The sequence below is a fragment of the Chanos chanos genome, chromosome 2 (assembly GCF_902362185.1).
Source record: "Chanos chanos chromosome 2, fChaCha1.1, whole genome shotgun sequence".
NCBI classification, from domain to species: domain Eukaryota; kingdom Metazoa; phylum Chordata; class Actinopteri; order Gonorynchiformes; family Chanidae; genus Chanos; species Chanos chanos.
In genome coordinates, this window is record NC_044496.1 from 49,074,287 (window position 1) to 49,099,429 (window position 25,143).

Here is a 25,143-nt window from a genome sequence, read left to right on the forward strand (position 1 = left end):
ATTTAGATATCTTATCTCAATACTAAGAAAGCTTATGTTTACCTGCTTGAATACAATACTTGTGTGGATGCTGTGTGTGAAGGTTTGTGCGTGTGTGAGAAAGAAAAAGAGAAACTAAGGCAAGAAACTGAGTGTGTGTGTGTGAAAAAGAAAGACTGAAATGAAGAGAGTAAAGGAAATGTGTGTGTGCATGGGAGAGACAGAGAGAGAGAGAGCAAGAGAGAGAGCGAGAGAGGGAGAAAGAGAGAGAGAGAGGGAGAAAGAGAAAGAGAGAGAGGGAGAAAGAGAGAGAGAGAGGGAGAGAGAGAGAGAACACCAATGGAATATGGCCAGGTCTCCTTATTATTGACATTCCCCTCACTGCCCAGCTGAAGTGAAAAGTTCTTTCACTCCAAAAAGAAGCTGGCCAGACAAAGACTAAACCAAATACAAAAACACTCATTGATACAGTCTGTGCAGTCACACGATAGACTCGTAGAGGAAAAAATAAATGGGAACAGATATTTATCATTCAGTGTGTGTGGACCACACAGACCTCAGTCAATCCATCCATCCATTTCCAACAGACAGACAGTTTAATCCATTACCACAGTAAAACAAGCCCCATTATACGTGGCTGAGGTGACAGATTTGTAGGCTCTTTGTAATCAGATGTCACCATAATAGGACATAAGTAAGACATCTGAATGTCTCTCTTTTTCTCCGTTAGAAATAAACACACATGGCTCTGTCAACTTTAACAGTCTGTCAGAACAGTAGTCCCTGAAATCATACTCACACTCACCATCTGTCACTCAAACATAACCCTTTACTAACGTTTGCACTTGCCCATTGTCCCTAGATTGAGACAACAGCGGGACATCCTCCTTTCCTTATAGTAGTTATCATCATTATGATCTCTTCTGGCATTTTATTTATATGATAATATAATATTCAACCTAGATAAAAAATCTAGTGAAGATCAGTTAAAGCTGCTCTAGCCCAAAACATATCATTGTTTGACATAAGAACCATGATCAAATGAATCAAAGAGCGATTACAGTCTCGTTATCGAGGAGCAGACGTTTTACTTTTACAGAACACAGTCCGTCCTCTTAAGTTGGAAAGCTAAGTAGGTTTACTTCAGTGGTGTATAACTCACAGATCAGAGATGTACAATGCATTGTTCAGTGCCGATTTCTAAAAAGGCAGATATTCCCTTTTATTCCCAGACCCACTCTCTGTGTCTGTATTGGCCTCATTAGTTTCCTGTGTGGGACCAGGGGAACACACTTGGTGGATTTGAATTTTTTTTTTTTTTTTTTTTTTAGCAGCAAGATGCTTTAGAAGCTTATGTGGATGAGATTTGAAGAGATATTGTACACGTACACGCACTGGTGCGGCTATACAGATACAAACAGATCTGAATATATGCATCTAAGACTGTGTTAAATGTCTTTGAGAGGGAGCAAAAGTTCTGTGGGGTGGGGGGGTGGGGTGGTACAAACTCCCTTCCCAAATCCACACCATCTTTAGAGGTTAACCCCATGTCCTAGACTCCATAATAACGCACTCAAGAACAGCAGTACTCCCCTCACCTCCTGGAGTCTACAGTGTGTGTCTGACACACCAGGAAAGAGAGGGACCTTTCATCTTATTCTCGTGTCAGCTCACATCTGAAAGACAAACAGGACATAGGGCAGTTAAACGCCTGATGCTGTGAGGGTTTTTTTTTTTTTTTCGGGCTCTAAATACACATGTTGTTGGACACAGTTATAAAGCAAAGAACATGTTTTCACGCAGTCAAGAGACTCTGTATGACTATGTATGGATGAATACAAGTAATAAGTTCAATTGAGGATCATATTGTCTGCAAACAGCAATGGCTTTAACAACGGCTTTAAGATATCAAGTTGACAACAGTTCTCTTGGGAATGTCAAACATCAATAAAACATACCGTTATAAACGTTTTTCAAATGGTTCTGTTTGAATTAGGGCATCTGGTCTTATTAAGAATTCCACTGGTGAATAATCTGTGTGCTTACACTATACACTATGGTGTTCGCACAATATTGGGGTTTTTTTTGCCTTTGGTCTGATGACCATGGTGCAGATGAATATGTAGTTAGCATTAATTATGATTTATGTCATGAATTTAAGAAAACAATAACTTGTTTGATATCAAAACCGTTGTTCTTTTTGGGACTAACAGGTCATAGATTGTGATTTGGTATGGTAAAGTTCTATTTTGAAATGGTGTTTTGATACAGTCATTGTGTGTTAGTGTAAAATGTGGTGTTTGAATTCACCTGCAGCTGTGCTGGTTCAGTCTCTTCCCTCTGCGTGTGCAGCTAACCTCTCTCAGGCTGCACTGGCATTCACAGGACGGGGGGTGTGACGTCATCCTCCGCCCAGGGCAGGGCTCACACTGCACCTCAGCAGGAGGAGGTGGGTTGCTGGGGACAGGTGTGGGTGGGGGTGGGGGCTGGGGAGGAGAGGGGGTGGATGCTGCAGTCCTAAGGAAAGAAAGAAGAAAGTAGTTAAGTATCAGACCCATACCCACCATAAGGTAAAAGTTCTAACTAATACACAACTACTCCATTTAAATCAGTTCATCATAAATGCATGCAGAGAATTTGGATGAATTAAATGAAAGATACAGTGACACACAGTCCTAAGGAAAGAAAGAAAAAAGTAGTTAAGTATCAGATCCATACCCATAATAATGAAAAAGCTCTAACTAATACACACCACTCCATTTAAATCAGTTCATCATAAATGCATACAGAGAATTTGGATGAATTAAATGAAAGATACAGTGACATATAGTAACTGATTCGGTCCATCTGCGATCACTTCAACTGTCATTGCTCAAATGCTCAGCCAGAACAGCTTTTTCTCCAGTAGGGAAGAGCTGGAGACAAAGAAGAGTAAGGCTTAAAAGACTGGGACATTGAGAGGTCCAGTGTATTTGCGGCTTTGAAGCGCAATCTGAAACGACCTTAATTTGGTGGCTGGCCCATGAAGCTGCCATTCTCCCTGAGTTAACTAAACCAAAAGAGAGAAGAGGAAATATACAGCCGAGTGAATTAATTAAGGGGGGGGGGGGGGGGGGGGGGGGGAGGAATCAATCATTGTCCCAGGCTAAGAGGCTCTTGCGTCGGCTGGCGGGGAGAGGGAGAGGGAGGTTTTTTTTGGAGCACAAATTAGCCTGATTTCACACCTGCCACCGTCTCTATCCAGGGAGGGGTGAATGATGGATGGCAGTGAAGGAGACACTGTCCAAAACGAGCACCCTCTGCTCTCTGCCGCCACACATGAGCTGTGAAAGAACGATAGAATGAAAGGAAAGAAAAAAAAAACTCAGCCTTCAGGGGAGAGGCTAGAATAATCTGTATCTTTGTATAAGGGAATATGGCATGTGCGTACGCTCAGCGTCGCACGTACACAAGCGCAGCACGCACGTAGGCCGTTAAAAGATTCTGGAATATCTCATTAAAACAGTGTTTTACAGGACTTCACAGGGCAACACCTCAATCGCATATCGAAGATTGAAAGAGAAAGATCGAAAGCCGTTGAGGGTACGTTCAGCGGAGCACGTTTACAAGCATAGTTTCCGAGGCTGAGATGATTCTCAGATTTACAGGGCTTGACAGTGAGACCTTTTTTTTTCCACGTACAAAATACGTGTTTGAAATATTCCTTTGCTGACTCACAGGCATGCATAATGATATGGGGAGTAAAAGAATTCAGAGAAATTTGATAAATTCCATGCCTGTTTGCCAACACAACTAAATGTATAAATGTGACCAGCGTGGATGTAGAATATTGAAGGGGTAGACGAAAGTAGACGAAAGTAAGCAGAAGGGACATACACAGATTTTATTTTCACGTTTTTCTTCCGTTTTGGTTTTTCTCTGCCCCTCTTTCTCCCTTTCTTTGCTGGCCTTGAGTCCTGCCTAGGAGACAAAGACAACTCATTACGTTCAGTACCAGGTGCACTTTAAACAATAATTCACAACTGAAGTTGTTTCAGCGACCCTCTTCAGAGTTAAACCATGTTGGTGATCAGTACGGAAATGTCATTATAAGAAATTTTGGTGTCATATAACTTTATTCTCAATTCTCGCAATTCCTTGACCAGCTCCTCAGAACCCCTAAGAGGCCACTGGCCTAATTAAGCAATAAAATGAATGTTCTCTTTCTCAATGCAGGAGGTTTCTGACTCTTATCCAACTACATTAGACAGCAGCCAGCTGGACAGACTGCCAATGGGCCAGAGTAAGGCTCTTAGCTTAGTAACAAAGCAGAAATCTATAAAAATGTTCCCTGTCTACTATTAGATTTAGATCTGTACCGGACAAATCTGTGCAGTGAATGTGATAATTAGGGGGAAGTGTGTTGATTAGAGAGGGAGAGAGAGAGAGAGAGAGAGAGGGAGAGAGAGAGAGAGAGAGAGAGAGATGAGAAATAAGAAGAGAACAGACTGAACAGAAAGCTGGGTTGCTGGTACTCTCTCACACTCAATTAACTCAGCGAAGAGAACCAGACAGCAGCCATCTCCATGGAGTCACAAATGTGTGTGTGTGTGTGTGTGTGTGGATGCTGTGTAATGGGGCCTTGGCTTTTGGGAAGACAAACAACATGACATAGTGAATACCCAGTTCAATGTCACAAACCAGAATAACAACACAACTTACGCACAGATGCTCGCTCTTTCTCTCTCTCTCTCTCTCTCTCTCTCTCTCTCTCTCTCTCTCTCTCTCTCTCACACACACACATACACACACACACACACAAACAGACATTTATATACACACTACCTGGTAGGGGTTGTGTGAAGGTCTAGTTTTGGTCTGCAGAGAGAAACAAATGATCACACTAAGATAAGAAGCAAATGAAAACACCTAGATGATACAACAGATTAAAGGTTAGAAATACCAAAACCAGTTACCATTTGTTTATGGAGACAATATTACTCACCATTTCTACTGAGTGTTTCTTAATGCCAAGTTTACATTGGGACCAGAGCTTACACAAGGACTAAACACTTATTAAGCTTTGAGAAAAATTAACCTTATGGTTAAAGCAACTGACAGAAACACTACTTCTGAGAGATGGTAATCATAAAAGTCATACATAAAAGGTTTCAGCTACACGAAAGTGAAAATAAAGTACTATGAAAAGTGTTCTAAAGTACACTCAATCAATATACTGTGCATGACAAGAACAGAGTTTGTTCTGTCCCAGTGTATACTTTGCATATCAAGTCTAAATGTTCATACCCAAAATTCAACTCTGACCCTAATCCTAACCCTCAATCCCTGAAAGAGCTTTTGAGACTTACTCCACAATGACCAGATAAAGAGCACTCGGCTGGATGCCAAAGAAAACGTTTTTTGGGGGTGACGCTTTTTTGATGGCGCACAAAAAAGTGTTCCATTGGGAGAGGGTCATTATGCAGTTGTACATAGATCTAATCCTCCAGGCATGCATGTGTAAGAATGCTTGGGTGAGCATGTTTGAGACAAAGACTGAGAGAGTTTCTGTGTATGTGTATGTGTATGAGTTTGTGTGTGTGTCTTTGCGTGTGTGTGTGTGATGTCTGTGCTCACCTGCACTCACACTGACTATGTTCTATGAAGGTTAAGTGGACCAGTTCATGTTTCATGTATGTAGTCTTCATCAGCTGGAGGGATTGAACAAGAACACCATGGTCACAAATCACCAGCAGTGAAACACACAGTGGTATGCATAGCAATGATCCCATCTTTTCTTCAGCAACCTCTCTATACAGTACGTGACGGGAGTCCGAGCCCTATCCATTACACTGGAGTCCTGATTCCCTCCTCCCCAGACAAATCTGAATATTTATGAAGTATTTATGCTTTGTGTGTCCATGTCTTTCTTCTTAACCTTGCATTTTTCCAGCGTTGCAATGTGTGACTGTCGGTATGTGTATATACATACTACTAACCAACGAACTAACCAACCAACTACATAATTTAACATTTTCTGTGCATTATTGGTATGTATTTGCATATACACACCATGCTTTTGAGTATATGAGGATTGCATCACAATTGTTGTAATATACCTGCTATTAGGGGGCATCTGTCTATTGGAGGTGTGTGCCTGTGTGTGTGTATGTGCGTCGCTTACTTCCATGGTGAGCGTGTCTGTGTGTGTGGGCACACACTCCAGGGCTTCATCTGAGCAGCAGCCGCCACAACGACGCAGAGAAACGCAGGATGGCAGGAAGAGGTGCTGCGTCTCCCATGGAAACTCCCGCCACACCTCCACTAGAGTCTCTCTGGGCTGACAGCCGCTCTTCTGGTACACCTCCAACCACTTCACCACTGAGAAAAAGAGAGAGAGAGAGAGACAGAAGGGAAGGAAGTAACAAAGAATGGGAAAGAGATGACATCATCATGATGCTGCTTGTATTTGGGTTTCATACTCCATTTTTCTTAATATTCAATTTAGCACCTCATTCATAGTAAAAGAAGACAGGAGTCTTCTCTTCCTCTCTTGTTCTCTAATCATCATATGTTTGTCATGCCTACATGCAGATCAGTACCTTCTCCAGATCTGTGACTCTCTGTGGGCTGCCAGTGAGAAAGCTAGAGGGGGAGAAAACAGAACATATGTGACACACGACAAAAAATAATCCAAGAAAATAGAAGGATGCCCACACACTCTCAATATCTGGCTGTTTGACAGCGCTTCATCTTGTGGGCTGTGTCTACAACACTTGAAAAAAAAATGTGTTACCTCTCAGCAAAATGACCAAATGCTTCAAGTATTTTCATCGCTATCTTGTTCTCTGAATTCTGGACATTTCCACCTATTTCATGCAGCCAACAGCAGTGTAGTTAGATAAGACTTCAAACCAGCACATATTCACATGAACACGCCCCTCACCATGCTGTCAAGTCCAGTCTTGGAACAAGGTCACTGCCGAGAGAATGTAGACTTTGCTCTTGCTCCCGCCAAACACACACACACACACACATACACACACACACACACACACGCACAAACACACACACACACACACACACACACCCATCTGCCTCAGCCCAGGTTTGTGTTTGTAAGAGAAAAACCGGATAGTTTTTCCTGTGCTAATCATGAAATGGTTTATTTTGTCTGTTTTATAGACATGCTGTTCCTATATTTCATAATAGTGCTGGCAAAATGAGGCAGTAAAACTGTTTGCTACTGTACTTGTGTGTTTAGGATTCACAGATGATTGTTAAAGTGTATCCACAGTGTTACACAGTATCTTAATTGATGTTTGCTGCCATAAAGTTATTGAGGAAAACAATAAATACTTCTGTCAAAACTAAGACTGACAAAGAGAGGAGCCTTTGCATCTTTTAGATAGAGTCAGATGAAAAGACCATTATCTAAACAAGAGTAAGGTGTATAGCTCAGCTATCACTGGTGGACAGTAGTTAAATCTAGTGTTGCAATGTGAGTCAGTTAATTTCTCATCTCCTTTCTGGTCTCTGAGCCATTGTGAAATACACTAAGCAATGCCAAGGAGGCTGGCAATGCCACACACACACACACACACACACTGGCAGCGCTTGCAGCAGCAGTGGCTTCATTTCAGCTGTGCAGCGTCATTTTTAAACCCTCCTTCATAGCCTTTGAGACCAGTGGCAGGCCGCTCACTGAGCCAAGCAGCTCCTCTAAAGCCACTGTTAATCAACACACATGACAGCAGAGTGGTCTGGGGACAGGCTGTGCTCTCAGAGCAAGAGAGAGGGAGAGAGAGAGAGAGAGAGAGAGAGAGAGAGGGAGAGAGGGCATCTAAGTCTGCTGAGCAGTCTTTCAGTCAAATGACAGAGAGAGAATAATGATCAATCAAAATGTAAAAAGTGACACTATGGGTTTGCCAGTGTCAGTGTTGTCATAGTTATGATTCCTCACAGATAGTGACATAGTCACCCTCGCCATGTCCTCAGTGGAGAGACAGACAAACAGCCAGCCAGCCAGCCACACACACACACACACACGCAGGTGACAGCACTGTGATAACACCCTTGAGTTGGGTGTCTGCTTCCGTAGCTGGGGGGGGGCCAGGGTATGGAGTGCCTTTGCGGTGAAAACTAAAGCTCATTATACTGGACGCAGAACAGGAGGGTCCAGTCGGGTGAGAGGTGCAGAAAGATACAGAAATCTCTGAACACCACATTTATGAGTTCAACTCAACGTCTCTTAAGCGGAGAACCATGTTGTTATATGCTTTACAAAGGTCTTAGTCTAAACGCACATACAGAATATCAAATATGATGTCATTTCTTACTGTTAAAGTGAAGCTAATGCCTTCATAAAGTGGCTGTTTCAACAGAGACATGCAAATTTGGATAAACATGACAGCCATACATACCTTTCAAATACTATTTAATAAGGTTACGTTCTGACAGGGTCAGAACAGTGTACGCGTCATTTTAGAAAACGAAAATAATTATTGTCAGCTGCATATACTGACATTACAATATCGATTTCCGGAGGGCCTTTTCATCCGCCTATTGCTCCAGAGCTCTGCTTGTTCTTAAAACATTTGTTCGTAGTAACAGCATTGTTTCATTCATACACTAAAATTTAGCTATTACAATGCGCCATACCATGCAGCTATTACAAAGTAATGGGTTATGGGCTCCAGAGTGTGACGTTTCTCTAAAAACGATAAACCTTTGAAATGCCAAACGTCAATGACCGTTAGGTTACAAAAACAATATTGTAAATGGTTTTAAAAAGGTGTGCCTTAACACGGCTCAATTTATGACCACAATGTCAACAATATTTTAGTAAAATAAGGAAAGGCGACTAATCTAACGAGTACAATTAAGGAATTGATCATAAGGGGCAAAAGACAACCCAAATTAAATATGGACTTACCGGTGCTTTGGCACAGTATGTTGGCATTCTAGTTAGCGAGACAAACTGAAACATTCCGAGAAGAATCTGTAGCTTGGTCCCCATGACTAATTTTTTTTCCCAGAGACAAAATAGTTCTGATACGACCGGTCTGATGTCCAGTCTTTTCCTTCTTGCTCGTAACCACCTAAAAGGAGCAACTCTTCACTTCCAAGGCTGTCAAATCCAATCTCACGTAGCGACTGAAAAGTCGAATCCATTTGAGAATAACATTTTCAGAAAACAGGGCAGTCGTTGCCCCTGTCATTGCTTTGAATTCACACGCACAAAATAATGGTATAATTAATAGGCTATTAGTTAACTTCCAGGGCCACTCACATTACCGAATTCAATCAACGTGTGAACTGGCGCTCAATCTAACACACCAATCAGCGCTTTAAACCCTGGTACTTGTAATTCAATTTCGCTGTTAAAGTTGCGCTGATTTCCCCATGCGACCCCAGTCAGAATGTGTCGGAAAAATCCGTAGCTGAATAAAACGACCAACACCTAATCATTCGCTTAATTATAGACGAGTTTTGGAGCCAAGAACCGGAGCCAGTATAATTCCATGGGTTGTACTGACCGGCTAATAATTTGTGTAAATATTAAACCCGTTACAAGATCCTTGAGAATGCGACCGGAGACATTAAACTGGTAAAATACGAATCCATACACTCCCAGGACAGTTGATCGGTGACCCGATTATATCCAAAACACTGAAAGACGATTCCGGTACCTCCTGGTAAATCTCACACGTCGTATTTTTCTGATCCGCTTCGAGCGACACATCTACTGATACCGTAGGTCACAACTGAAATCGTGTGTGCCCCGCTCCCCAACTTAAGCTCATGACGTCTGCCCGTGGTAGATGCGCATGTAATTTCTCAATTTATTTCACTATAATAATTTTTAAAATATATTATTAGGATGTTCAGTACCACACTAATAGTAGGCTGAGAAAAAGGCGAAAATCTGATCCTTTATTTGTTGTAGTCGTTTGCCTCATTTCCTTTGCCCTTCAGGACTCCAGTAAAGGCAACTCCAGGATTGTGCGTAACCGTTGCACAGGCAACTTTTTTTTTTTTTTTTTTTTTTTTTTTACGTGGAACAGTGCTCGTGCGCATAGCTGTACAGGTGTAATGCTCGTCACACGGCTTGCAAATAATTAACTTTTACTGCGTCTTTACCCCGAATATTTTTATTTATCACTTCATTAATAAAAAGATGTAGATCATTCGAGCACTCGACCAGAGATTCCATCTTTAATAAAGGATTTAATCACCTGCTCCAGTTTATTTTTCACATCTCTGAAAATATGTGTTTAAAGGAACACAATATTATTTCAACACATTACAAACAACAGCTGAAGATGCACTCTCCTTATTTGTGGAATTGAGGTCTTTCATTTTACAAACCCATAGCAGAGTAAGATGAACCATCTCAGCCTTGCTTGCTTGTGAAGACCCACAACGTCACACTTAAGCATGTTTGGGTTATGTGGGGCACAAACCGCATGAGGGATCAAGAAATGCGGGTTCTCTTATCTTCTGCCCCGCGGTTTGCAGTATTGGGTTTGAAAGCACAAGTTGGGTCTGAAAAACATTAACCTATTAAACTCCTTTGCATCTTGTGTGTTATTCTTGACAGACTAACAACTCCAGCTCTTGTCAAATCACATAAACATCCAGGGCCAGAATAACAATTACTTGTTCTTGATATTTTTCCCAGATCCTGATGAGCCGGTCGTTATTCTTCTCCGAAGACTGTCAGTTCAAGGACCTCAGTATGTTCATATCGCTCTCAAAGAAGCACAAACCTCAGTGAGACAAGCTGAGGAAAAAATCAAATTCAGTCATTCTAAACGGTCTTTCTCCATTGACTCATAACTTCAGGCTCGTATCTCTCTCATCAAGTAAAGAGGCAGCACCTGCATATGGGGCCTCTGTGTTATCTGTGTACTAAAGCTCACAGAGTCCTGGTTTGCAGAGTCACTGGGGGGAAAGCCCAGATCATCAACATCCGTGCTGCACATTCCTGTAACTCCATTTCAGCTGAGGTAGTCTGGCTGCTTTGGGTTCCATGGTGGCGTTAATGAAGTTAGTAGCTAAGCCACCCATATATCAAGGAGTTTTGAGTCCTTTGAGAAGAACAGTTGATTATATAACAACGCAGTGACTGATGGGCCAAAAAGTCGTAGGACTCTGATACTGTGATTAAAACTGTACTTTGTACTTATTCTTTTCTGATATTATAATACATATCAAGGGCTGTAAAATATGTAGAAACCAATTAAATTCGATTGACATTAAAGCAACCACCAATGTCAAGACATCTACAAAGACCCTCCCATAGCAAGCGTCAAGAAGACATTAAGCCAGTGCACAGAGAGATACATGACATCAGTTGAGATAATCAATGAAATATTTAATTATTTACTGTGAGGAACAACGACACTGGCGATCATTAAGGCGATCATTAAAACAGCTTCACAAAGAGTCTTAGTTTTCTTTACAGCTGAAGGCATTGTGGTACAAAGGAATTCCTGGAAAGTGTCTGACGACACGTTACTGTTAATATTTACAGATTTGATGTATATCATACATCATGATCTTCTAGACATATCCCTTTCTTCCAGATTTTTGCACTGGGAAGAAATGCTACAGTAAAAAATATTATGTCCAAACAAATATCCTCTCCTGGGAACTGGGAACTAACCCCCTATATTGCACTGTACTTGGTGTTGACAAATTGGGGTGCCTTCAGTATACCGAGTTCACGCAATGACAGCTCTATTCTGCCCATCCCATGTCCTTGTGCTATATACAGTGTGAAACTGTAAAAGGAGCTACATATACAGAGTGTTTAACAGTGTTTACATATGGAACATTATGTTTCTGTGGTGCTACACGCACCAAGCAAAAATAAGTCTTGCCCAGAACATCTGAGCAAACTTAACCAACAGGGTTTTGGACACCTGATCAAGAGCAGGTACAATATCACATTCGATTGGCTCAGGTAATACTGTGACCTACATTGGTCTGTGGGTGTGAGATCTGTACCAATGCATGTTCATGAAACTGTATGGTTATATTACAAACCGAGAGTATTCACCCCCTGAAGGCAACACAGTGTGACTTAAGTTCTGTCATGAAGTCCAAATGTGTGACCTTCAAAAATGTTTAAAAACTACCCTACATAACATTAACATTCATTCCAAAAAACTTCTATGACTAAACACCCAAGTTCTCTTTTGTATATAATTTCTTCTGTGTTCCAGACTCTTCTACTTGTCTTCTCCGTTGTTGCGAATCTTGTATTTCTCAAGAAACTCAGCGTGTTTTTGTCTTAAGATCTCCTGCTGTTTTTTGAAGCCATTCACCCTGTAAATCACAAAATCAAAACCATGTTCATGACAATTCATCACGGACCACCCTTGTTCTACCACTGATTTATCTCCTCAGACTTAGAACTATGCATACACAGTGAACACACACACGCACACTTCAACATGTTAAAAATGCAAGATGACTGGAAACAAGCCAAGACCTAAAATCATCCTAATAATGTGTTTCTGAAGCGAAAAAGAGCGCTCCAAGCTTGCACAAGGAAAAATATTCTCAATAGTGTAGATATTAATCCACAAAAATATTCTTAACACAGGAAACCATAGTAGAGACTTGCCCAAGAACATGACAGCCAGGACACAGCATACCCAAAGCAGAGAGAAGAAACAAATTTGTCACAAAAGTTGTACTTTGTCTGTTAAATGTACTTTAAAATTGAGTGCTCTGGCCCTCCTGTTTTTGGCTTCACCTCAGACTCTCAGTCCTAGTAGTGTTACTGTGTAATCTACTAATTGTTTTATAGTTTACATTCCACCTCACAAATCTTTGACATTCTCTTGCGTGTTAATCTCTAACACACAGGAGCGTGAAAAAGATTTTTTCCCTCACTTGGTAGACATAACTATATGAGTGAGAGCAGGTGAAGGTATTTGTGGTCCAGAATTTCATACGTGGTTATGGATGAGTCATAACACACCTGGCTCTCTCTTTAGTCTCATTGTATATTTCAGTGATGATTCGGTCCTTTTCATCCATGAAGTTAGTATGAACTTCTTCCAGCTTCCTGAAGATGGGGCATAAATGTGTAAAGGTGTAAAAAGCTACAAGAAAAAATTCAGATATTTTCAAAGCTGTAATAACATATTAATACACATTCAGTTCAGGTCTGGACCTGAGCGGTCAGAGTCCTGTTGTTTTTGGATCTCGCGACATAATCACTGGCTGATTTAATCCTGTGCACATGCACACAGACACACACATACATATATATACAGGGCTTTAAATGTACTTTGGCCTGAGGATGCATTTAGGGTCTGAATAATATAGGACACTGTAGAGCTATGTGACGAGATGCTTAGGTGTGTTACTCTACCTATGACATTGAACTCTAGCAGTATAAACACAATGTGTAAAAACATTTAAGAGATGATTATGAAAACCACTGAAAACAATGTAGGGCCATGGGAACGTTTGTGACCACATGTTGTTGAGATTTGTCTGGGCCCTGTGACAGTGCTGTTACATTTTAAAAACATAAGCTTATTAGAGATTAAAGCTATCACTTTTCTATCAGATACTGATGCATGAACATGGAAAAAAACCATGCTTACAGAAAAACAATGTTTCTCTAGGGACAAATGGCTGTGTAAGCCCCCCCCCCCCCAAAACCCTGAATGTTGCGAAATCACTTCATCAAAAGTCAGCAATGCATTTTATGTAATGGCCTAGAATAGCAAAGACGTTATTACTGTATGGTTTCTTTTACCTGAATCCCGCATAATGGACACAGATACTGATTATCATGCCTAATACACAGTAGCCCACTAAACGCTTGTTGCGTTTCTTCCTCTGCTCCATGTCCTCTGCTGTGTTTTCCTGGGCATGTCTGAACTGATCCCAGTACCGCATTCGTTCAGCTGCCTCAGCACTGACAAACAGGCAGACAAAGAAAGAGGGAGAGCAGATTTTCAGATTTATTTATGACACCTTTCAAGAGGGAAAAAAGCATTTTATGACTAAATTAAGATATAAGTGTAAGCACTTCAGTCCATCCGAGCTCAATTCCTTATACGGAAAACTAAAGATAAAAGAAAGCGGTGAGCAGAATGAGTTTTGTACCAGAAAAGAAAAATGTTCACAATATAAAGATTGCTGTGGTGTTCATAACTTTCACTGACAGTGTGAAAGACAAAATTCTCAACATCTGATGGATTCTGTGTGTGATTTTACATACATTTCAAGACAACCATAAAGTCTTATCAGTCAACTTTCAGGTCTTAGGTATTAGAAACTATCTTTCTCTATCTTTCTCTTACCTGAAACTGGAATAGAAGGTGACTGTCTATCTGTCTTATCTGAGGTTGAAACAATAACTTACCTGGGGCTGTAGGAGTAGCTGGATGTTTGTCTGAAGGCCTGCCCTCCAGAGAAAGAGTTACGCAAACGCAAGTCATAGTCTCTCCTGGTGACCTCTCTGCTAAGGACTGTGTAGGCCTCATTCAGCTGCACAAATTGGCTGTGAAGGCTTGGGTTTGATGGGTCACTGTCTGGATGGAGCTAACAGAGGAGAAAAGAAAGAGAGAGAAATTAAGACAGTCAGCCTCTAGACTAGTCACAGTATTTGTATTAGTAGACAGCATAAGACTATGTCTGGGGTATTATTAACGTAGTGCTGGAAAACTATTACATTTATTACAAACCACCCCCCCCCCCTCCACCAAAGCACTAAATATTAAATGATTCTAATGAGATAATGCGAGATATGCAACAGATAAATATAATATTGTTAATGCACGATGGTACTGTTTATAATCTATGAATTGTGTTTTAAATATATTATGTTTTTTCTTATAATGATTTTACGGAAATTAAATCTAAATGAGCCCTTTCTATTCCAGCCATTTCACTCCTTTTTAAGCCCCATCTGTGTGATCTATCAAAGAGCTTTCATCTCTGTTCTTTTCAGGAACAAGGCACCCCTATCCATCCAGCCAAGCCCCATGCCACAGAGCATGTACACACACACACACACACACACACACACACACTTACTTCATGTTAATGTCAAGTAAACAAACATAAAAATAACAAATGTTAATTCTCAAATACATTTACACAAACACATGAACTGACAATTATTCAGAACAGAACATCATGGACCCTAAGAAGGACTGATGGATATCACAGGCCAATAGTGCCCTCCAGGGGAAGCAAGGCTCAACAACCATAAACACACACTTTCTTCAAAGCCAGATGCTTGTCTTCCCACAATGCATTACTGCCACTATGAGTAGTCAAGCATGACAGCATGAATCTCAACAGTTGATGAAACACACCTTGATAACTCCCTTTTATATCTGATGATAGTACAACTTATTCAACCCACAATTTCTTCAAATGTGCCGAAACTATTCTTGCCAAGTGTCTTGCAGTTCAGAGAGAATATGTTTGGGATGAAGCATGCTATATGAATTGTTACCACGCAGTTAATAACTGAATGATTAATATTTGTGCTAGTTCGGAAACTGACATGTTTTGCGCCCATATTGTAAGTGGGGTAATTTGATATTAGAAACCAACTCTTAAATAACGTTTAAAGAAAGAAAGTGGAGATACTGAACCTTTTTGGACTTGTCAAAAAATGCATTCTTTATTTGTTCCAACGAAGCATCAGGTTTCACTCCTAAAAGATCGTAGTAATTTGCTGACGACCTACAAAGAGAACAAGGGGTGCAATCAAAACAAGTTAAAAGGAATTTCTTGGTTTTGTGTTAATACACAAAAGACAATTCTGTCCATTATTAAAAGACATATTTTCCCTGCTAAACCTGACACCTACATCACTGATACAGGCAAACGTTGTTCTGTAACAAATAAAACATTCACGGAAAACAAAGCAGTAATAAAAACCCCACATTTTTTCCCCCATACCTGTGTGAGGCTGAGTGAGATATAAGCCGCTGTGTGGCTCTGTAAAACCACATACAGTTCTGGCAAAGTCTAAGCTGTGCTTCCAGCTGCATGGTGAAACTGTTTCCTCTGAGCAGAAATGTTTCTAAAGACAAAGGGCCAAAATGGATAAAGTCTGCACGAGAACCTCTGAAAAAGAAACCAGCCAAGCTTGACATACAGGATATTTCAGTCTAGCTCGATTTAAAATCAGTTAAAAACCTTATCGATTATATGCTTTTTACAGATCTGTATGCACAGTAAATATGAGCGCAATTAGTGCTAAAACACCGTTCATATGTTCTTTCTGCATTTAGGCAGGACCTACCGTTCAGTAGGATGCCATTGGAATGCTCAGAGTCAGCACAGCAAAGGCACACAATGTTCACGTGCCCTATGTTCTCGTGCTGCCACACCGTGGAGCTACAAATACACACAAGGACTTTCACTGGCATGTCAACATGTAAAACACCTTCTAAAGACATAACATAAACATACCGATACTGACACTGCAAAGAGCAGTAACCGTTTAGCATCTGAACCACACAACGTCCGTCAAAGTTAACGGACACATTTTGCGATATTGTTTCCCTGGGGGATTATTAATATGTGCCATCACGTCGATGTCAAGTAGGAGAGTTCAAATGAAACAAGAAAATAAAAACTATTGAAACGTCAATCCGCTGTTATTTTAAGATTTGGGAGGTAATGTCACTCCTGGCATAGTATTAACCAAACAATCACAATGCAACATGATTTCTTTAGGTTGGTTTCATAACAAAATTCACAGACGCTATTGCATAACTGTCCCTATGAACAAGTCAGGAGGTTAACCGCATACAGAATCCAAAAATCGCCCTTTGTAGCTTGTTTCCTCAATTTGAAGTTAATCACCAACAAATGTTAAATATAATTTACCGTGAATCATAACCGGACAGTAAATTATACAAATTTCCACGTCAAGCATGTTAACAAAGTTGGCTAGCTAAACAAAGAAAGCAAAACTAACACTATTTGGAGAGTGATGCGAAGCGAGCAACTCCACCAGTCAAAGTGATAACTGAATACTACATCTGAATCTTATTTTTAAAATATTGCAATTACATTTTCATAACATAAGTGTTCAAAAATATGGAACATATTGTACCTTTGCAGTCTCTGTATCAACACATCCAAGCTGTGAATCCAGCAACGATAATAACGTTTACGAAAGAGCCCCCGTGATGAATGTTCTTTTAGAATAAAAGTCCATAGACGGGCCGCAAGACTTTGCCCTCGATTCCACAGACCTGGTAAGCAGCAACTTTTGCGACGGCAGCGTTATTTAGTAAACAAAGTAATTTCTTTATTTTCAAACTTTGGAAAGCTCGCTCTTGAGCGTCTTGGATAATATCACTGCAATAAGAAAACCTTCTGTCAGTTAACGTTCTGGATATTAGTGTATATTTTTTCTCTTTTGACGTCAGAATGGAGTGGATTGAAATGAAGAAGCTCGAAAAACAGACACAGTCTCACATTTTCTACTTTGTCCAGGTACTCTGGAGCGACCCTGTTATTTTAAAATATGTGTTTTTGTCTTATGTATTATTGTGAATAAAAAGTGCAAATTTAAACAATGCTACTGCGATAAACATATGTAGTAAATCACACAACTGCATAATTTGATCTCCCAACAGCATAGGATGGGCCAAGGGTCAATCAAATCGTTTTTAAGACAGCTAGAGAGCGCTTCTTACAGGGTCAAACTAGTTTTTATTAGGATATGCAAACACGGCAAAACTAAACACATTTTTGAAGAAATTAACGTTCTGAAGATAAATTAAAACTGATTCTTAGGCTGATTCTTATTTTTTTAAAAGACTGTAACTATCATAAAGCATGAATACAATACCTATTCAAATTGACAAAAGACAGTATAACTGAATGTGCAGAGCTTTCGAAATGATTGTAAACAGTATGCAGGAATGTACTGCTATTAGATTATAGCTTATTGGTATCAGATTTATGATAACTGGCCCTGGTTTTGTCTGCAGAATAAATACAAGTCACATTTTTCTTGCACGTTTCAGTCCACACTTAACTGGGGTGTGCTGTTCAAACACAAATAACTCGATGCCTTCTGGCTTGTAGAATGAGCGTCAAAATAAGAGTACTACTTAACGCTTAACAGTACGGTGGCATAGTAAAATTATGACAAATAATAACTTTAGCCACGAAATCTGTTATTTGTTCAGGGTTTTTTTTTAGCAATATTTTTATTTTGTTATATTTGTATTTTATATATATACAAAAATAATTTATATAATATATATATTTTATTTTCTGCCGGATCTTCTCTGAGGAGTTTTGTACATGGAACCAGAGGTGTCTTTGAATTAATTTTACAAGATTTTATATTTATATAAAGCCTTACAGAGTATTTGACAAGCGAACGCGTCAAGTTCACGTGAATACCATACTATTAATGAGATGCGGAGCGAGGAAAATCTCTAATCAACAAACACAAACAACTATAAAACTGAAACAGTTAACATAATAAAGTATAAAGTAACTACAAAAGAGAATCATTTTGAAGAAATGTTCTTTCAAATGAGTTCGCCGACTGGGGCCAACGATTTCAAAACCGTCTATGCAACGAAATCGTTCCCCGTGCCAGGAACTGTGTGTTTGACATTTGCTGTTCTATCTCCAGTAGGAGTGATTAAGGTGTGACTGACAGAAAAACCAATCCGCAGTCTGTCTTCACGAGCTGACCGACCTTTTCAGAACTTCAGCAAGTTAAGCTAGGTAATGCAGCAAGTAGACGTTTTAAATAATGACTATGTGGACATACGAATAGCGTGAGTACTACCGAACTTAAACGTTTTTCTTATATAGAGGTTGTCCTCAGTCATTCATTTCGCGGACCATGTTAGCAAATGTTATTTGAAGCTATGCTAAGCCATTATATGAATATTCTGCCTACCCTAGGTTAACGTCGACGTGCTAGCACGGTAGCTAGTCGCATGCCCTCTTGACAGATCCAAGTTTGCTTTATCAGGGGTTTTACCTGCTGTGGCTAAATACATGCAAGAATTATCTTTGGTGACGTTTTGCGAATTTACATTATTGTGGCTGCTGGTAACTGGTAATTTAAAATTACACGGGTACTGTAAGCAAATTGCTAATACTTGCCATGGCTGTTGTAGCCAGCTAACAGCATATCTACGTCTGTCAACTCCAGTAATTTATCCTTTTGCATAAACAGGTGATGCAGTTGTAAAAGAATGACCATCATGCAATCAAAGGGATTTTGCAAGTCAAGGAAGTAATTGTTGGTACATCAATGTTTAGTTAAACGGGAGCTAAGGCCCTTCATTTAACTGTTAAGAAAGAAAACACGATTTTCTACGACTAGCTACCGATGTTAAGGTGAATTCTTTGAATAAGGATAGTTATTTGGATAGATACGATGTCTAAGAGGTTTACCGAGTGGATTTGGAGCACTGGCGTAATCGTTACTTATTTACGAATTTTCCTCCATCATGGTCTACGTACCTAATGACTCGCAGTTTAATCTCTATGTTGAATATCTGAATTTGCTTTATAGACACCCAGGGATTAATTAACAGAGGTAGGTAACATATTTTAAGACAAGCATACATGTAATTATTGCGGGTAGCTACACGAGATGTGGTTACTCTTGCACAACATGCATTGCCAGTTAAAACAAAAATTGGAAATTATGCAATGAACGTAAATTCTAGTCACCAGAGTAATGAATACTTTGTTCCCTGATTTAAATGACATTCCATTGTCATTTTGTGATATGTATGGCTGGCAGGGAGAGGTCAGCATGAAATATTGAGTGCTGTTTAATACAGATGTGTTAAACAAATGTTGTTTTATAAGTTTTCTTTTTAGTAGCTCGTACAAATTAGCATGCTAACATACCAACGAAATCGTAGTTAGGCCTACTTAAAAAGGGTCAAGATTTTTGAGACGACGAAGTCCAAGTAAGTCATTGATTCCGCATGGATTCCATGTAACGCTTGGGAGACGACGTGGTATCAATGAAAGTTAACTGAAAATAATAAAAAGGTGTTTCCCAGTTAAGCTTTGTGGCTAGCAGTGTAGTGCAGTCTGCTATTCCACATGAGAAGATTGAGTATAACCCAGTGACCTCTAATGACCTTTTGTCACTGTTACGGTTTCAGCCACTGCTAGTGGGGGCTACGCTCATCTATTTTCAGAACGTGAACAAGGACAGAGTAGTCTTTTGTAAGTCCTCTTTTAATGTTGCCTCTAAAGCATTTTTAAATAATTAAAGAATTTAAGGTTTTGAAATTCTGTAGCCCAATTATTTTCTACACCATACCATTGGTATAGCATTCTACTCCAACTGCTCCTCGGGCATGGTATTGTGGCTGCCCACTGCTCCTGCTCCCAGTGTGTGTGTGCTCGCTGTTCCAAGTGTGTGCATGTGTGTCTATAGGATGGGTCAAATACAGAGGTTGAATTTCACTGCTCACTGTTCTTAGTGTGTGTGTGATCAGTAAATAACTTAACTAATTAGAGATGCATTTATTTAATTGATTAGACATTGTCATTAAAATCTATTAATTATTAACTGTTTAATATACCACAGTGCTTGCTGTTTTGTTGATCTTGAAGATTTGTTAATTTCTCTCTTCCTGTACGTTTGCCCTGGAGTTATGTAACAGTTCTTATCGCTGTATTGAATGACGCACTTTATCATGGTTACAAAAGATGGTGTGTCAATATTACCACCTGCTCACTACAGTAAAATGATAATGCTAAATGAAGAATAAGGAAGGAAACACTTTTAATGACATGTATTTGTGTAACTTGTTAAAACGTATTGAAAAGTCCACTCAATACAACTTTGTGGTATATATTTCACGGTCTGGCACCATGAACCCATTATTTCAAAATTTAGAATAGGCTTTGTTATAAAAATGACCATTAAATGTGAAAGTAGTGTTTTATTAGATGGTTCTTTCAGTTACAGTACAAGTGAGTTTATGAGTTTTCGGCATTTCCTAGATCTCATCTTTTTTTTTTGTTTTAAAACAGGATAAGCTGATGTCTGGTGTTCATAAGGATGTGATGTTTACCTCTCCAAACCAGACGAGTGTCTGATCTCTCATGGGGGCGATCACTACTATGGACCCAGAGTCACCCCGGCAACCCCAGGTCTTGCCTCAGCAGCAGGGGAAGCTCGGTAAAGGTGGACTTGCCCTGGGGGCGGTGTTAGGGCATCAAGGGAAACACTATGTGTGTGGCTCTGTCGCTGCCTTCACCAATATCATCGTCACCTTCCCCATCCAGAAAGTTCTCTTCCGCCAGCAGCTGCACGGCGTGCGGGCAGGCGAGGCTGTCCGGCAGCTTCAGCGGGAGGGCATAAGGAACCTGTACCGCGGGCTTCTCCCTCCACTCTTGCAGAAGACCACCACCATTGCCATAATGTTCGGACTGTACAAGGACTTCTGCCGTTTGCTCCAGCGCCACGCGCGGGGAACCCCCGAGATCGTCACGCGGAGCATCTCCGCGGCGCTGGCCGGCACGGCAGAGGCTGTCCTCATGCCCTTTGAGCGAGTGCAGACCCTCCTGCAGGACCACCGGCACAACGGCCGATTCCATAACACGGCGCACACCTTCAGGACTCTTCTGCGGGACTATGGTGTGAAGGAGTGTTACCGGGGGCTGGTGCCCGTGCTCCTGAGGAACGGGCCCAGCAACGTGTTGTTCTTCGGCCTCCGGGGGCCAATCAAGCAGCGTCTGCCCGAGGCCCAGAACAGGATAGGGCATTTGGTAAATGACTTTGTGTGCGGTGGGTTGCTGGGCGCAGGCTTGGGCATCATGTTCTACCCACTGAATGTGGTGAAGTCACGGGCACAGGCTCAGGTAGGCGGGGCGTTTGTACCCTGCTGGCAGGTTTTGATGACAGTGTGGAGAGAAAGAGGCGGCAGCATAGTGCTGCTGTTTCGCGGAGCCACTCTGAACTACCACCGTTCCCTACTATCCTGGGGCATCATCAACGCCACTTATGAGCTGCTTCTCAAAGTCATGTAACCTAAGAAAAGGGAGGAGAGGAAGACAAGTAAAGGGTGTGGTCTGAATTCGTCAGTTTAGTTGGAAAAAAAAAAGAAAAAAAATCTCCTCCAGTAAAATACTGTTTACTCCTTTTTTGGAGCTGTGAAATCCTGCCACGTTCTCTGTGTTGATTCTCAGATCTGAATTGAACAGCAGCCATGTCAAATGAGATCTGAATGGATGGGAACCATTTGTGCTTTTGATGCTGAATGTTTATTCTATCTATATAGTTCTGCATTTTTTTTTAAATGCAGAACTTACTTTAATATGCCCAAACTGGCTATATTGTTGTGTTAGTTTGGGAATCTGCCTATATTTGTGAAAGTTGGAGGTAAAGAAGAACAAGTGTTGCACTACTGAACACATATTTTTCCTCAGCGAATGAGAGAGGTAGTCTGTTTGTTGTGGTACAAATTCTAACTATGGCCTGGACGCACAAATTGTGGCCTGGACCAAAACAGACTATTGGTTTGTTGGTCCATCAGTGGTTTTGTAATTTTGTCATTGTCAAGTTAGTGCCAGTAGGGTTGTGTGTTGGTGCAACTGAGAATGAGAATGAGAAGGAGAGAGATGAGTGGCGAGCCTTACTTGTGGACCATCTAAGAAGAAGTTGAAATAACCTATTAATTTATATTTGGTAATTGGATGAAATCAGATTGTGACATGCTCAGAATGTTTCTAGCTCTACTGAAGTTCTGTATTGTAGTGTGTCTCATATTATGAGTGTAAGATTCTCACGTCATTGTAAGTGAAAAGTAAAACGAATAATTCCTAAATCTGTAATGGTCTGATCCTTAAATCAAATATTATTCAAACCTATTAAACTCTGCAGCCATACTCATTCACCCTCTTGAATTACCTGTAAAGATATTTCCTGTGCAGAGACAGCAGATAGTTCTTTAAATTCGGCGTCTGTTGGCAGAATTTCTGCCTCACAGTAAGTTACCTACGTGACCAACATGATATGACCTGTTTGAAGTTTAACCCAGGTACAGTGATAATAGAATGTGTAAAAAGCTCTAACTGTGGCTGTAGTGTCATGCATACACCTCTGTGTCAGTCCTGTTTTTCAAATTGCGTTTAAAACCCTGCTAGCCCAGCATCCAGCATATGTATGCAACTGGTCACACATAATCAGTCAGCACTATAGGGTATACAAATAGTAAAAGAATTTCAGACAGGCAAATTGAACAAGCCATATTTAAACACGCAGAACCTCTATAAGCAGAAAGAAACAGAATGCATTGGAAGTGTTTCAAAACTGAAAGTGAAGACGAGTTCAAACAAGGATATTTGTGCTCCTTTTTCTTTTTTTTTTTTGTTTGTAATGGAAACAGTCCTGGAAATCTGCCCTTCTTACGTGTGAACTGTCCCCCTTCCACTGCTCTTCTTTGCTCTCTCTCTCTGTTCCTCGAACATGGCTGTAGTCACACGCTCTTTCAACTCTCCCTCCGTAACCTCTCCTGACATAATGGGCTCAATTTTTGAGCTTGAGTAGAGACACGCTACCGTATTTCCCTGGTTCTGCCGGGATGGATACGCCAGAGAACGGATGGAGGGACGAGTAAAAGAGAAAGACACAGTGACCCTGAAGCAGAAACAGAAAGAGGACTGCAGTGCTTCACACAGAACGTTCATTTCACAAGATTCACAAGACTGTGTTTAGCGTAGCCTCTCGCTGTTGTATTCTATTACAGATGTATCCCAGGATGGAGAAATGTAAACAGCACGGTATGCGCTGTACAAACCTATCACAGCACAGTAAGGACACACATAGAACAGCGGGCTGTGTATATTTAGAGTCCGATTAGTTGGATTAAACCAAAGTGAGATCAAAAGACTTAACATTGGAAAAAGACAATCTGATGTTCTCATTGGTTTTAATTGACTTGTCAGACGTGGAGGAAATTGTGAAAAACTTTTAGGTGCATATTCTTTTTTTTCGTTTACATGTTATTCAGGTGGCCACTCAGTCTTAATGCAGACTTCATAATATGTGTCCTATGTCATATATATCAATCAATATCTTGACTGCCGCAAATCTGTGTATGTTGTAAGGAAACTGCTTCAGTTTTAAATAGCATGACACATTTTTACTCCACTGAGTTTGTCTCATAAAACCGCTTCTCTACCTATATTTTCCTTAATATCTCTATATTATGGGTAATTCCGTTTTCCTGGTTAAGTATTTCATACATTTCAAATTTTAATAATTTTTAGCTTTAAAACCTGGTTGCTGGGCTTTTCTAAGAGAAGTTTTATATTTGGAGATGATGGTGGATTATTTACACCTTCCAGTCAAGTTGTGTTGTATTACAGTAATTGCCAATTGTGGATAATAGAAACCATTAATGTACCGGAACAACACTTCAGTATGAATTCTGTGATAGTAAGAATGAGCAAAAAGAGCAGGCTAGTATTTGTCTGCAGTTTTCATGCAAATGATAAAAGAATTCCCCTAAATTATGTTAAATAATATATCAAAAATTGATAATTTCATAAAGTTCTCTATTTTTGTAAGAGCATACCCATACAATGTATAAAGATGATGTAATCAATAAATCTTTTGTTTGTTTGTTTATTTGGGGGCAGTTTGTTTGTTTGTTTGGCAGTTTCATAATACGGTTCTCTGCCTCTCTTACACAAAAATAGCTCTCTAATCCATTGTAATCCACATGCATGTTTGTATGTGAAGAAATCTTTAAAACTACAACTGAAAAGATAGTCAGTGCAGACTAAATGATTGAGATATTTTCAGTAGACCTATATCGACACTTTATTATTCACACAGCAATGAATGACAGTAGGAGCTCATGCTTGATTGCCCTAATTAAGTACCCCGATTACCTAAACTAAATGCCAGACCCATAACTAGCTATTGTGGTTTCGGGGCAGTTACTGTAGGGTGGATACTGTAGATATATTGATAGATATTCTTCATTGTGAGGATACTTGGAAAAAGTAACAGGACCTCACACTACTATTACCAAATTTCACACATCACGTCAAATATCGACTCTGGCTTCACCGGTACACTGTCAGTGCGCCATCGTTACGCTTCTTGCTCGTCTCTGCCCTCTGCTCTTTGTGGCCAAAATTCAACATCAAATCTGATCATTC

General features: G+C 40.3%; 3 protein-coding genes across 7 annotated transcripts; 1 reads left to right on the forward strand and 2 right to left on the reverse strand.

Annotated features, from left to right (window-relative positions):
* Positions 1 to 252: 252 nt before the first annotated feature.
* vegfba (vascular endothelial growth factor Ba) lies at positions 253 to 9,937 on the reverse strand. Of its 2 annotated transcripts, XM_030764832.1 has the most exons (9): positions 8,894 to 9,937; positions 6,561 to 6,603; positions 6,143 to 6,339; positions 5,596 to 5,669; positions 4,804 to 4,836; positions 3,856 to 3,939; positions 3,204 to 3,302; positions 2,290 to 2,496; positions 253 to 1,655 (listed from the first exon to the last, which is right to left on the reverse strand). In XM_030764832.1, the coding sequence occupies exons 1-9, from the start codon at positions 8,975 to 8,977 to the stop codon at positions 1,634 to 1,636; spliced, it is 843 nt and encodes a 280-aa protein (XP_030620692.1). In that variant the 5' UTR covers positions 8,978 to 9,937; the 3' UTR covers positions 253 to 1,633. The 2 variants fall into 2 exon arrangements, with proteins under 2 accessions (XP_030620692.1, XP_030620694.1); XM_030764834.1 differs by lacking the exon at positions 3,204 to 3,302.
* Positions 9,938 to 11,355: 1,418 nt separating this feature from the next.
* dnajc4 (DnaJ (Hsp40) homolog, subfamily C, member 4) lies at positions 11,356 to 17,104 on the reverse strand. 2 transcript variants are annotated; one of them, XM_030765690.1, is made up of 8 exons: positions 17,075 to 17,104; positions 16,256 to 16,350; positions 15,910 to 16,077; positions 15,600 to 15,690; positions 14,357 to 14,535; positions 13,745 to 13,906; positions 12,956 to 13,042; positions 11,356 to 12,294 (listed from the first exon to the last, which is right to left on the reverse strand). In XM_030765690.1, the coding sequence occupies exons 3-8, from the start codon at positions 15,999 to 16,001 to the stop codon at positions 12,198 to 12,200; spliced, it is 708 nt and encodes a 235-aa protein (XP_030621550.1). In that variant the 5' UTR covers positions 16,002 to 16,077; positions 16,256 to 16,350; positions 17,075 to 17,104; the 3' UTR covers positions 11,356 to 12,197. The 2 variants fall into 2 exon arrangements, with proteins under 2 accessions (XP_030621550.1, XP_030621551.1); XM_030765691.1 differs by having other exon boundaries at positions 15,910 to 16,033; positions 17,075 to 17,098.
* Positions 17,105 to 18,638: 1,534 nt separating this feature from the next.
* slc25a51b (solute carrier family 25 member 51b) lies at positions 18,639 to 24,573 on the forward strand. Of its 3 annotated transcripts, none has more exons than XM_030766066.1 (2): positions 18,639 to 18,767; positions 21,004 to 24,573. In XM_030766066.1, exon 2 carries the CDS (start codon positions 21,076 to 21,078, stop codon positions 22,000 to 22,002), a length of 927 nt encoding a protein of 308 aa, XP_030621926.1. In that variant the 5' UTR covers positions 18,639 to 18,767; positions 21,004 to 21,075; the 3' UTR covers positions 22,003 to 24,573. The 3 variants fall into 3 exon arrangements, with proteins under 3 accessions (XP_030621926.1, XP_030621927.1, XP_030621929.1); XM_030766067.1 differs by having other exon boundaries at positions 18,639 to 18,714; XM_030766069.1 differs by lacking the exon at positions 18,639 to 18,767 and adding an exon at positions 20,159 to 20,187.
* The last annotated feature ends 570 nt before the right edge of the window (positions 24,574 to 25,143 follow it).

What these genes read in the sequence shown, in the direction of transcription:
- vegfba (XM_030764832.1), bottom strand. Translation starts at nt 8,977, where the DNA reads ATGGGGACCAAGCTACAGATTCTTCTCGGAATGTTTCAGTTTGTCTCG. An exon ending in CTTCACACAACCCCTACCAG is followed by an intron (nt 3,940 to 4,803) that starts GTAGTGTGTATA and finishes TTTGTCTCCTAG; the next exon opens with GCAGGACTCAAGGCCAGCAA. An exon ending in AACGTGAAAATAAAATCTGT is followed by an intron (nt 3,303 to 3,855) that starts GTATGTCCCTTC and finishes GTTCTTTCACAG; the next exon opens with CTCATGTGTGGCGGCAGAGA.
- dnajc4 (XM_030765690.1), bottom strand. Translation starts at nt 16,001, where the DNA reads ATGCAGCTGGAAGCACAGCTTAGACTTTGCCAGAACTGTATGTGGTTT. An exon ending in AGCTACTCCTACAGCCCCAG is followed by an intron (nt 13,907 to 14,356) that starts GTAAGTTATTGT and finishes CCTGTTTGTCAG; the next exon opens with TGCTGAGGCAGCTGAACGAA. An exon ending in GTCCATTATGCGGGATTCAG is followed by an intron (nt 13,043 to 13,744) that starts GTAAAAGAAACC and finishes CCCCATCTTCAG; the next exon opens with GAAGCTGGAAGAAGTTCATA.
- slc25a51b (XM_030766066.1), top strand. Translation starts at nt 21,076, where the DNA reads ATGGGGGCGATCACTACTATGGACCCAGAGTCACCCCGGCAACCCCAG.